At 39.1% G+C, this 13,542-nt stretch overlaps 1 protein-coding gene across 14 annotated transcripts in view; it reads right to left on the bottom strand.

Moving 5' to 3' along the window:
• Nucleotides 1–1,456: 1,456 nt before the first annotated feature.
• Pam (peptidylglycine alpha-amidating monooxygenase) overlaps nt 1,457–13,542 on the bottom strand; it is a 272,033-nt gene continuing 259,947 nt past the window's right edge. For 4 of the 14 annotated variants that reach the window (XM_029538816.1, XM_029538809.1, XM_029538810.1 and 1 more), the window contains 4 exons: nt 11,386–11,439; nt 5,760–5,963; nt 2,984–3,040; nt 1,457–2,315 (listed from right to left, as the gene is read on the bottom strand). In XM_029538816.1, coding sequence (XP_029394676.1) covers nt 2,137–2,315; nt 2,984–3,040; nt 5,760–5,963; nt 11,386–11,439 — 494 coding nt within the window. In that variant the 3' untranslated portion in view covers nt 1,457–2,136. The remainder of the gene's footprint in view (nt 2,316–2,983; nt 3,041–5,759; nt 5,964–11,385; nt 11,440–13,542) is intronic. The other 10 variants (XM_029538817.1, XM_021198044.2, XM_029538820.1 and 7 more) reach the window with 5 other exon arrangements.

Here is a 13,542-nt window from a genome sequence, read left to right on the forward strand (position 1 = left end):
GGCATTAACCCTCTAAAAACACTTGGGGACCAATTGTTCTTACCTTAATATTAAGAGAACTAAATGTTTGATGAACTCATGAATTATGGAAATAATCAAATATTTAATGAGCTACTAGAAAATCTGGAGTCAAATGGGTCGTCCACGAGTGGGTGTCCCACAGGCTTGTAAGGATTATTCTATTTTGATGAGTCTACTTTCTTTTTTCATGTTCCCTTGTATTTTAGCATTTTGATCTCTTCATATCAATTCAATTCATCATAAAACAGTCCAGACAGGATCAGATGGACATATTTTAAAAGCATAGCAATTGGAGCTGGTGGTCAGCTCTTGGGCCTCAAAAGACAGCGTAGGTATAAGTCTGACTAACTTTTTCTGTCAGCAAGCTTGGACTGCAACCCAGCCAGCCCGTGTCACATGTAGTCCAAGTACGGAACTAATTCTGCTGTTGAAATAAGACGGGTTAAGATAGAGTTGAACATGCTCTCATCCTTCCAAACACTGTTCTTGCATTTACTACCAATTTGGTGGAGAGAAAAAGGGGTGGTCGGAGTTGGACCTTTTCTTTTTAAGGGGCAACACAGGAATCAGAAAAGTGAAGCTGTAACTTGAGGTTGAGCTCAACATTGGAGTTGACGAACACTCCCAGTTAGATCCCCTGTTGCGAGGGTGTAAGATTTTAAACAATAACATATTTTTTTAGCAAGTCTCTTTCCTTAATATTTTAATTATTAGATGTCTGGAATATAAGCGGGCATTTTGATGAAAGTGTTCTAGAGTCAAATCCTTTAAAAATGGAAGCTATCAGATTCTCACTAAGTTACATTGATGTATCATTTAAAAAAAAAATCTCAAAAAGTAATCTGTAGTCAGTGTGAGAACTTCTCTATAGTGTAAGGACCCTTGACCCTGGGACAAGCAATTCTTTAAGGGAATACAGCTATTAAGTAGTAAGCTCTGCTGATGGGCCCGTTTGCTCTTGACATCTGGGATATCGGCCCCTTCCCTATTAGCTATTTCTACTACTTATTGTGCTATATGTCAAACATTTTATGAGGTTTTTCAAGAGAATCTGGTTTTATTTAGGTAAGAATATTTTTACCATCTTTTTTTTTTTTTTTTTTTTTGGTTTTTCGAGACAGGGTTTCTCTATATAGCCCTGGCTGTCCTGGAACTCACTTTGTAGACCAGGCTGGCCTCGAACTCAGAAATCTGCCTGCCTCTGCCTCCTGAGTGCTGGGATTAAAGGCGTGTGCCACCACGCCCAGCTTTCTTACCATCATTTTTGATCTATCTTGGTCCCATAAAATTATCTTCTAAATTTTACTCAAAACATTTCTCTTGGTTGAAAAGAATGAACTAGCTCTAGTCACTGATCATTGTGTAATTATTAAAGATGTGTATAAAATGTAGTAAGTATGCAAAAAAAAAGATCACAAAAATACACTCTGACTGCTAATGCTCTGAAAACACTTTATTACACAAATTACATTCAGATTCTGAAAAATAGTGTTCTAACAGTGTAACCATCTAAAAATAAGACATCCCGGAAACACACCAACTGAAGAGAAATTTAAAAAAAGAATTTAAATAGAGACTTTTTAAAATTTCTCTCATTGCAATATAATGTTAGTGATTTTAAAAAAATAGAAGGAGATTTAGCAGCTTTTTGTTGAGTAGCAAAGTTTCTCTTTACTGCCACAGGCTGAGAATGCTGAACAGGAAAGGCACCAAAGAAAGACACTGGCAATGGGTGTGGACTGGGAGAATACTGTGTTCAAGCAGAGAATAGGGTTATTTACATCCAAGAAAAAAACCGAAAGGGTCTCCAAATGTAAATGAGCTAAACTTCCATCAGGGCTTGGAGCGCTACCATAGAAGAGGAGGGCAGCTTCTCTATACTACGTTCATATAAAGACCATGGCACTGGAGTGAACTGGTAGGAAACTCCTCACCTAGAAACACAAGCCAACGGAGCCAAATGAAGTAACTAAGGTGTGTACAGTTCCACACGGACGAGTACAGTTTACAATCAAATGCACAGAACGTTACACGCGCTAAAGGGAAAGGAATCTGGGCATCTTGGTAAACCTCACTTGGGCTACACCGAAGGAAGGAAGGAAGGAAGGCTGGAGTTCAGGAGGAAGGTGCAGGCGTGGGAAGCGGAGCTGAGTACTCCTCTTCCGACTCACTTCCGTCATCTTCGTCCTTCTCTTGGTCACTCCCCTCTGTGCTCACTCGGTCAAACCCTTTTCTGCTGTAGCCTTTCCGGCTTGCAAAGAAATTTCCTAGATTTAAGCCGCTGCTTCCCTTTGCTGAAAAAAAAAAAAAAATCGAATGCCATGGTAGAGTTAAAAATTGCACAAAAACGTCTTTTTTCCTTGGAAAATTTCAAACATTAAACAGAGAAAGAAATTGGGAATGGAAGAGAGTAGAGTTTTTTGTTTTGTTTTTTAAAGAATGATATTCAAAGATATTTCCCTTACAGAACCAGATGGATACTACGCAACAGACTTTATCAGAGTAAATGATAAAATCCTAAGCTCCCCAGGAATATGTTTCTGTGGAGATACTTCAGATCCATTTTCACAGTCTGGCTCTCTACAGCTCTCCTGAATTGGCAACCCCTGAGCTGCTTTTCGTTTCATTGACTCTATGAAAAGGTCATCTTCCCTAAGACAAGCACGGACCACAGTACCAGCCACAGGAAGTTTATCAAAGACAAAGCAAACAGATGGAAGGCGAGGGGTGGGGGTGGGGGTAGAGTGCACTAGATGGTACAGAATGGCACATGGAAAAGAAAAACGGAGCTGAGCATGTGCAGCGAGGCCCTCGCTTCAGGGTCTTCCCTCTGCATTTCAGCTGGGATGCTAAGTGCCAAATAGGAAAATGTGAAACAGTGCCTGGTTCTTTTCAAGACACGCGCTCGCGGACTTTGACCTTTTGAGCCAGACATGGAGATTCTGAAAGGACACAGGCATACCTCGGAATCTTCCCAGCACTCTTCCAGAACTTGACTCGAGCTTTCGGTCATGGTCTGCTTTAAACGAAACAAGACAAGACAAAAAAAAAAAAAAAAGAAAGAAAGAAAAGAAAAGAGGCCCATTTTTAAATGTATCTCTCACCCTTCTCTAAGGGCTCAACTTTCAACATAAAATTGGGAACTTACAAGTGACTATACATTTTTATAAAGGGATATATGCTACTGAGAAGCATAAAGAAGGCTGAAAATTGTGGAGATTGAGAAGTATACAAGGGTAAACTCTTGTCTGTGTCTCTTATAGACTGTAATTTTGATATTATCATTCCTCGAGCCTCAGTTGTTTTTTTTTTCTCCAAGAAATGAGAGATCATATTCATCTCTCCATATCTGTGACACATATATGAAATGGTAAAACTGTGCTAACATCAACAATTTTTATTGGGATAGAATTAAGTTAGCAAAATATTATATACCAAAATTGGAAATTTGTAATACAACCATTTAGGGATATCTGTGTTAAGCTTTTATTCCTTCTGTTAATAGCAGTGGACAGTTTTATTTTGGATTTGGATATGCTGTTCTTCATCTCAAGCCTAAATGAATGGGAATGCCGGGAAATCCTGAATAATATCCATGACCTCTAGGTGAGCTCAGTCCTTCCCCTGGGGCTCCCATCTCCAAGATAAATCATTTTTTTTTCTTTTTATGGGGCTGCAGAGTTCCCAAAGGACTCCCGCTGTCCCCTTGGTATGTCTCTTCCTCAACAGTTTGCCTTGGCCTCCTTGTCTGCTCAGAGAAGCATTAGGGTGCAGGGTAGCTTCATGAAGAGAGCTAAAAGGCAGGAGGCAGCAGACAGGTGGAAAACAAGGCAGAGAAAGGAGGAGAACCCCCAGAAAGCCAAAAATCAGACTCAGTTCCACAAAGACATAGTGCATTCCACAGCCAATCATGCATGCCCCATGCCTGCTTTGGTGCCTGGGTGGAACAGCAGTGGAATACATAACCAGGTGTGTGGGATCAGGGAAAATCCTTCAGGAGGGTTTCTGAATAAAAACCTTAGATAAAATCCATTGGGAACAAAACAAAACAAAACAAAAAATCTTAGAAATAGTGACAGGCTAATGTACCATTCAGTGAAATGCAACAGAACTGCATAGAATTACAATGTCCCTAAAGAAAACACACTTTCCTATGGCTTGACCTGGGTTGCTACCTTCCCACATAGCTTTATGCTGCAGTTCCATGTCCCTAAGAGCAAACAGGCAAACAAGTCTTCCTGACTCTCTAAGCCACTTCCTCTCCTTTTTTGAGTTCACTATCCCAGAGCCCTGCCACGTGCACAAGGCTCTATGCCCTCCTATTATCTGTTACAGTTTTCACTACAGTACATGGGTATCATCCCCTCTTATGGCTTTATATATCATCTTGTCTGCCTCACCTACATTCTGAGTTTCATCTACTCAGCTCTTTCTGTTTGTTTTCCAACAGTTATCTTATTGAACTGCTGGTGTGAAGAACTGCTATCTGTCCTAAGCACATCCATTAAATCCCACATCCAACACGATTGTTCTTCTAAAGCCTATGCCTAATTAACTTCCTGGCTGTTTTTCTTTATACTTATGATAGTTTCAGATAGTCTTTTTTGGGGGGGGGGGATGAAGGGAAGAGTTAACTATATTGTTTTTAAAGATTTATTTGAAGTAAATAAAAAAGTTAAGGAAAATCTAAGAACCATTACTTTGTTTATGTTTCAGTGTCTTCCTGTGTGTCAAGGCTTTCCCCATGGGTACCCGAATCCCTGCCCTGGCTATCTGAACCTCCAACAAGACTAGATTTTGTTTCCTGATCAAATGTTACCTCCCACACTGCCCTGCAGATTCCTTCCCAGATATAGCTATAGACATTTGCCTTAAGACTGGAGGTTGCCACTCAGAGGTACAATATAAAGATGGCACCGATTAATTACGTGAATAGCCTGAATAGGTCTCATACTATGACAGTTATTTTTAAAACTTACTGACTTTGGTACTGGACCCTGCCTTGCTCAGTTAGGGGAGGCTAATGTTCAAACTTACGACTTATTTAAAAACCAAGTGGTTTGTTAGGTTATGGGGATTCTGGATAAAGCAGTCTTGAGAATGGTCATCTCTTTTTATTTCTCTATTGCCAAGATTACTGTTTATACTCGCTAGTGGTACTGGGTACAGAGTAGGTTCCAGAAACTTGGTAAATGTTTAATGACCATTACTACACTACTTCATTTTTACACAACCTCATCTTTTACTCTCGTTTTGTCCATGAAGAAACTGGTTTAGAGAAATGAAGTAACTTGCCCAATGTCATGCAGCTAGAAGCTAGAGCCAATCTGATGGGGAAAGAACACAGCCTCAAGATTCCCAACCCAAGTATTACGTGTACTGGCTCATTCCTAATAGCAGGAATGTTCTTCTCCCTGATTTGCAAGATAATTTATAGTGGACCTACAACCTCATAGCTTTTTTATGGTGATATTATTTGGGCTTAAGCCAACTGCTAAAAGGCAGTGGGAGAAGGTATAATCAAACTACAAAAAATTCAGAGGCTCCAAATATACGTTATCTTCAATATTAATTATGATCACCTTTTGAGACACAGACAATATCGTAAAAAGGCAGAGAGCATGTAAACCAGTCTCAGTCAAACCAAACAGATAAATCACAACGAGGTTCCTAGTGATAAGTAGGCCAGACATGCTTTCAAAGGCAGGTTCCAAATTTAAGGGGCTCGTTTTACTTGCCTCCAAAGGCCTTTGATTTTTTCCATCGAATAAACATGGCAGTGGCCAGCAGGACAACCACAGGGATAACCAGAAGGGTTGTAATGAGAACCACAGGCACTCCCGAGCCTGGATCTTTGATCAGTTTCTTTTTCTCTTGCATCTTCTGCAACTCTGAGGAGGTGGGTTTGTTCTTCACTTTGGGTTCAACAACTGCCTCGGGTTCTTCAGGGAGAGAAGAGTCCACAGTATGCAACTGATTGAAATATTTCAAACCCTCTCACCCACCCCTACCCAGTCAAATCAACAATGGTTCTCCAAGAACTTGTTGTTGAGACCACTGGATGTGGGGTCGTGTTGGCATCTATGACGTCAAGAACACTTATGGTGACTACTAAAGACAGTTTTTCACCTTCCCAGTGGTAATCTCTGATACACCTTTACTTCCCTCTTAAGTCCATAAAATAGATATCGTTTCGCATTTTTTCAAGTTTAAGATACACTTACAAGGTTAAGATCACACAACTTCAGTGTGTAGAGAAAGGAGCTGGTGAGCATTCTTAAGTCAATCATGGTTGAACTCAGGTGTACTAGCAGAATAACTTTGGGCAAGTTAGGTATCTTGGTATTACAAAAATCTCATTTGGAAAGCGGTGGTCCAATCTACTTCATAATATTGTTAGATTTAAATGTGGGTCACAAAGAAGGTGTTTAATAAGTATTTGGCTCATTATATCTTTAGTTTCTGAATCACTTTTATGTATTGTGAAGTTTTAGTACTCTATGTAGTGATCGACATTAATTCTAGACTGACAAAGACAAAAATCAATCGTCCCTGTGTGTTCTTTTGTGCGGTTCTCAGCAAAATATAAGTGCAATATATATCATTTTATTGGTAATGTATATAGCTTATCAACTTCCTGAGCCGCTAAGAGGAGCTGGATAGATATCAGGCCTAACACACCATTGAAAAACAGATCAGATGAAGCTATAGAAGCTAGTGCAGGGGCTGCAATAATTATTGATTTCAAATGAGTCTGGACTTTGAGCCATTCCTAAGAAGCATGTAGGTATCTGGGTATAGCAAACCGTAATGTGCAACAGTTAAGAATTTAGCCAGAAGTTATAGTCCTGTTTGCTAAAAGGCTTCTCAAGGCTTCCAGAATCTTAATTCCTCACTTTATGATTCTCCATTTCAATACAATATAGACTGCATGCTGCAGAGAACCCCAGCCATCAACAAACTGGCAAGGATAGATTGTTTAACACAATTGGGAAAATTGGTTAATTTTCTGTACATGTAGATGGCTTAACCGCTTGCTGGATATATGTTTCTGAAATCCCTCAGGACACTTCACATCCAGTTTATGATATAAACACATGGAGGACTGACACCTACTGCTTCAGTGTTCTGAGTTATCCTCTTTCCCAATGTCAGCTACAGTCACTGAGCACTTGCACCTTACTGGGCCTTGCTCTCTAATTCACACACAAAGCTCATGAGCAGGCGCTACTGTTACCATTTTTGCTGATCCCTTAAAGTCTTCACTTTGTTCCCTCTGCTTCACAAAAGCAGAGACTACACTGTCACATGTTCATTTGCCTGGCACTCAAAATTTAAAGAGGATGGAAGATTGGTTCACAGACCTGACCACTGTTCCACCATCTCCTCTGTTACCACAGAATATATATATGCAATTATTTTATATTTAAACTTGTTCCATATTTAAACAGGAAAAAAAGTTGTAAAAATGGAATCATGGGGTTAAATATCATGAGACATATTTGTATATTGGTATTCAAGGATTGCCTGATTCTATTTGAAAGCTGTATACACTAGCAAAATTATTAGCCAGTTTTTTCTATTGGTTACTTCCTGCTTTTGCTACAATGCTTATGCCAATTTACACCTTGTATCATGAGGCAGAGCCAGGAGTGAGCTGTATTAAACAGACGATGTTTGTTACAGACTGAATCAGCCTAGCATTCACAGAAAGCAGATGAGACACAGCAATTGAACTTGCTAAGTTACACACCACTTGAGACATTCTTGGCTTCTACAGTTCTGGTATTTTGGATATAATCTACTAAAAATTCTTGATCATGCTAACATTTGGAATAAACTGAAATATGTTTAAGTCCTAACAAGGTTCTATTTTTTCTGAAGAGGTTTGTTTTAAAATGTCTCAGAGACTTAGAAAGAAAAGCAATATTGCTGTTCCGAGGGGACTGTGTAGGTAAAATGAAAAATCCAACACAACACCACAAAAGAGCCTGGAAATCCCATTCAAATAATGCATAATCCAAATTATATCACTTTATTCTTTATCTGAAATTTCTTTATTACATGTTCCTATATTTTGGAGCATCCCTGGTGAACAGGTGTGAAGAAGTTTAAAGACCCTAAAATTAGCCTATGCCTGAGTTTCTGGAGGTAAAGGGGAACAGAACATGATGCTCTCCTAGCGCTTAAGATGCCACATGCAACCTCCCTAGAATATAAATGCCTCACAGTCTTATAAAATCAGCAGCTTTCAAAACATCTCTTGCTATACAGAAATAAACACAGTATTAAAAGCTGAACAGTAAGTATCTTCTCTTCTTCTCCAAAGCAATGCTTCTTAAAGGGGGAGTTATCTGTACTCCTTTGTGGGGGCAATCACATAGTATTTGTATATCTCTATTAGTCTATTTATCTATTTATTTATTTTGCCTTTGCAATACAACATTTTAAAACTACCCCTTAAAAAAAACTTTTAAATCTTAAACACATTCCACTTCATTCCAAATGTTAGAATAATCATGTATTTTCAGTAGATAACATCCAAAATACCAGAACTGTGGAAGCCAAAAACGTCTCAAGTGGCATGTAACTTAGCAAGTTCATTGCGGTGTCGTCTACTTTCTATGAATAGCAAGCTGATTCTTTCAGTTCTATAACTAATGTCTTACATGTAGCTGTGTGTATGCATGTTTGCATGTGTGTTAATGCACGTGTGTGCGTGTGTGTGTGTGTGTGTGTGTGTGTGTGTGTAGACCTAAAGTCAGGGTGTGTGTGTAGAGACATGAAATCTTCCCCACAACCTGGCACCCACATGCAGACTTTCTTGTTTAATAAAAGCAATTGGAATAATGAACAGGAACAGAGGGACATTCTTAATGTAGCAATACAGCAACTGTTACCTAGCTTAGAACAAACACAACTGAAGGATGAAGATTTTAGAAAACACATCAGCGTGTAACTTCAGAAAACATGAGAGCTATATCCAGCATACGGGAGCTTCATTCTTGTGTACAGTCTGCCTTGGCCCTCTCAGCTCCTTCCAAAGTTTTCCCTCAATAAGGCCCAGGAGGCTCGGTGCACTTGACAGCTTTCTTGCTTTTTCTTTCTCTCTACTTGGAGACTGATCATGATTGTCACCTTCACCCGGCGCAGGGAGCTATGCATTTTATTCCTAGTGACTCTATTTGAAATTTAAAACCCTTCCCAGTTCACTTATTTCTGAAACTCCCTTGAAATGTTGGTTCTGCAACCTTGTTATAATTGGCCACTTATCTGAACACTCGTGGTGAGAAGGATCACCTAAAGTAACTCATTTTTAGAGTTATAAAGTTAATAAACACCCATGCTGCCAACTATGAATTTGCTTTGGCCTTTGTTATAAAGGTTAGCTTCATGATTTTGATAAGCAATAGTCCCTAGAGATCCAGCATGACCTGTATTCCTGTCGTCACACACACATATAATCTTATGAAAGGGTGAGAATTATCTGGGTTCTGGGAACAGAGTTGGGATATTCCTGACTAGTAAAACTGGACTTTCAAGGCAGACATTTTAGTAAAATTTATTATTTTGACTTCTGGGTTCTGCCACAAGACAGGAATGCTTTCCATCTAAATGGATTAATTGTTTTCTCTTCATCCAGCAGCCCAGGTGAGGTCAGAGGTCAGGATAATCAGGCATGGTCTCAACATGCTAACTAGTATATTACCATCAAGATTGTTTTGGTGGAACATATTATAACAGAAATAGATTAAAATCATTGAAAATTCTAGAGATTTCAACACATACTGCAGATCATTCCTACATTCCTGCATGCCTTTCTTGGAAGAATTTACAGTGACCGGATTGAAGTACTGAGCACAGGATTTGACATCAAACAAACTTGTGTTTAAAACTTGACTTAAACATGTACTGTCTCCTTAGTAATATCCATCCTTATTTCCTCAGATGTAAGATATATATCACATGGCTAATATAATGATTACATTTGATAATTTTTGTATAGTCCATGTAGAGTGTTCCAATAATAGCTGTTATTAACAGCAATATCTCTTATATCACCCTTATTTGGGGATAAACCTAACATCGATAATACTATGTAAATTGCAATGATTTTTTTCTCTTTTGTTTTTTTGAGACAGGGTTTCTTTGTGCAGTTTTGGCTGTCCTGAAACTCATTCTGTAGATCAGGCTGGCTTCGAACTCAGAAATCCACCTGCCTCTGCCTCCCAAGTGCTGGGATTAAAAGCGTGCGCCACCAGTGCCCCGGCAAATCGCACTGATGATTTAAGACTTGTGTCTGTATTTGAATAAGAGGAATACCGCTCAGCATTTGTCTCTTCCATAGAATCTCTAAAAATGCCAAACAGTGCGGTTTGTTCTCGCTACAATGTTATCTCAGCTCTTACAATGCTGAGCTGAGCCTGCTGCTAACTTTCCTTTCTGCCTATGTCAACTTTCTTTTGCTTGTGGCTCCTTCACACATCTTTCCGACCTACTTCCTTGAGCAAGAAAACAAGTGAGTAAGAAAACAAAGATGCTTGGACTTCAGTCTGAACCTCTTCACTCGGGGGTCCAATCTGAAGAATGGAATTGATTTATGACTTAAAGCATGGAGAGTCCTTAATAACAAACACCAGTCAAAAGTCTACACATTGTTGAAAAAGTAAAAACTCAAACTGGCTCTTGGGTAGGGGAGAAGTAATTACACAGAGATTCTGAATGGGAATAGTAGCCACTCACCAGGAGCTAAGCTCATTTTAGATACTGTGTGTCAATTTGGATGGGGCCATGGAGATGTGTGCAGTGACTTCCCTGAGGTCAGGTGTCCTGTCATTTCTCTCAGGTTTTCTACATTACCTTTTACAAAGCCCTCAGTCAATCTTGTTGGCTGTGAGGTACGTCAGGAGCTGGTGGATACGCTAATGTTTCCTATCAAATAGAAGTTACCCACTAAGGTTTTCACTTGTGTACATGAGAGTTCACGACGGCTTTCCTAGCATACCAAAAATCTTTTTTTTTTCTTTCTACCTTATGTAAAGTCAAAAATACTTCCCAATACAACTAGTTGAATCTTTTCCTTTCTGCATATCTCTCTTGCTCACGGGTTATAGATTTCTCAAGTCCTCATCCATATTTCATAAGTGAGAATCGGCGATGATTGGAGGTCCTTAGGACTATTTCCTTCAACACACAAAGAAGTGTCGGCGTGCAGGCTTAAGGGCTCCGCACAAAGCAGAGAGCAACAACTTACCACATTATATATTTTTAGCCTGATAATTTTTAAGCTGCAATCAAGAAGAGCCCAAAATAATCCAACAAGATAGCTTTTGGTTTGACAGTTGAGAGAGGACTCTGACCAACCTTTGATTTCCTGGACCTCAATGCCCGCCTTTTTAACTGATCGATGTTCCATTTCTGTAACAGCACAATAAGAAGAGAGAAGATCAGAATCCTCTAAAAGAACATTAAAAAACTTAACCTTGATACCAGTTTTATTCAGTTACATAAATTTCCAAAGTCTAATTAGAGGTCAAATTCATGAATCCTCTATAAAACCTTTTTAGGTAAGTTGAGGTAATATTTTTAATAACTTATTCAGAATAGGGGTTTCCTTTTGGGAATTCATAATATTACATTGTTTCTGAAATATCAGGTAGCTCTGTTTATTAGGTCCAAATGGCAAAGCTGGTGACAAAATTCTATTTGCAAGGCCCCCACCCTCCCACTCCCTCTCACCCCTCCCAGATGGCAGTGCTGGTGACAATGTCCTAAACAGAGGGCTCAGACCTGGTAAACAGGATTGTTATTGGGTAAACAGACACTTAATTCAGCATTCCATAGGCATCTGTTTACCAGGAACTTCCTCAGTCTGCTCTCAAAGTTCAACTATCTAAGACAAAAGCATCTAATTCCCACTTAATCTGAACAGCCTGTGTCAGTCAAAGGCCCCCCTCTCTGCTGACTCTCAGATACAACCCACTTGCTTTCCACCATTTTGCTTCTCTGAGCTCCCTCCCTGAGAGATAGCCTTGGCAGTTTGATCCCCACAGACCTTTCTTTCTGCCCAAGGGATGGAATGATTCAGTTCAGTGGTTTTACCACTCCCTTGCTTACGTTGTTTGCACCTGGACCACATCTTAGAGTGAAGGTTGTTTCTACCAATGCATAAGAAACTTCAAGTGATGGTTTAGTCCCTGGGAGCTCTGGGAGTACTGGTTAGTTCATATTGTTGTTCCTCCTATGGGGCTGCAAACCCCTTCAGCTCCTTGGGTACTTTCTCTAGCTCCTTCAGAGAACAGGTTAGTTTTGGTCAGTGTTTAACACAGCAACAAAGGGGCCAAGCAGGACAGCAGTCTTCTATGAATTTGACTAACTGAAAACACAGGCAGTCTCCCCAGGGCAGAAGTCTAAATTCCCTGATTTATTATGGTCTTGATTATACTGAAGAGTTTTTTATCTTGAAGTTTTATACTACATTGTACTGCTTTTTAATCAGGAATTAATCAGGGGTATATCAACACCAATCAGAGTTTTCAAAACACATGTATTATTTTTCCTGTTTCTCTTATAGAGCTTAAGAAAGGCTGGTGACTTGTATTTTGATAGTTGTTTTCATGGGACAAAGACAAATTTTTGTTGAGTATTAAACACTAGGGTGTTATAGATGACTTAATAAAACAAAATAATTACTATTTGAAATAAAAAGACTATGGCTATATTTCTACAGCCTTTTTCATCTATAAAAAGTATTAATATACATTTACTGATATATATTTATGTATCATACATTATATGTATATATTTATATATAACATTTATATAATATGTTTATATATTGTATACTATGATATAACAAATATATAATATGTATACTATATAATATATAACATATTATATATAATATGTATATATGTATGTATATATATATCTTTTTCTAAAAATCATAACTTGTCAGTTATTTGAGGATTATCATCTTTAGTTTTATTTTGGTCTGCCCATGCTTTCAGAGTCCTTGTTGAAGATATAAGTGCTGAATGCAGATTTTGCAGGGGAAAGGTGAGTAACTTCTGTGGTTGCATAGGCTGCAGGCCCCTCACAGTCCTCATTGGATTAAGAAGTCCCTCCAGGAGCTGTAAAGCAGGACTGAGTGTGTCTGTGTGAATACTTCCTCAGGTCCTGAGATCAGGAGGACTCTGACTTAATTCTGCATTACTTCCTGTGTGGAACTGATATGATAGCTCTACTGGAGTGTGAGAAATAGGTGGTAGGGCCTTGGAAGACACAGGGCTGTGCTTTCGTGTGGCCCGTCTTTCTATCCCCCTTTTCTACTTCTTGGTCATAAGCTCCCTTGTGCCATATGACACTGCTGCTGTGATTTTCTTCGTAAACAACCAAGGACTGAACCCTCTGAAATCATGAGCAGAATGTGTTTTTTTCCTGATGAGCAGTTTTGCCACATCTGCCAAGACACCAAATGGTTGAATCTATGTTCACTATACTAATTGGGTCCTTATCTCA

This window comes from Mus pahari, chromosome 5 (genome assembly GCF_900095145.1).
Source record: "Mus pahari chromosome 5, PAHARI_EIJ_v1.1, whole genome shotgun sequence".
Lineage (NCBI taxonomy): Eukaryota > Metazoa > Chordata > Mammalia > Rodentia > Muridae > Mus > Mus pahari.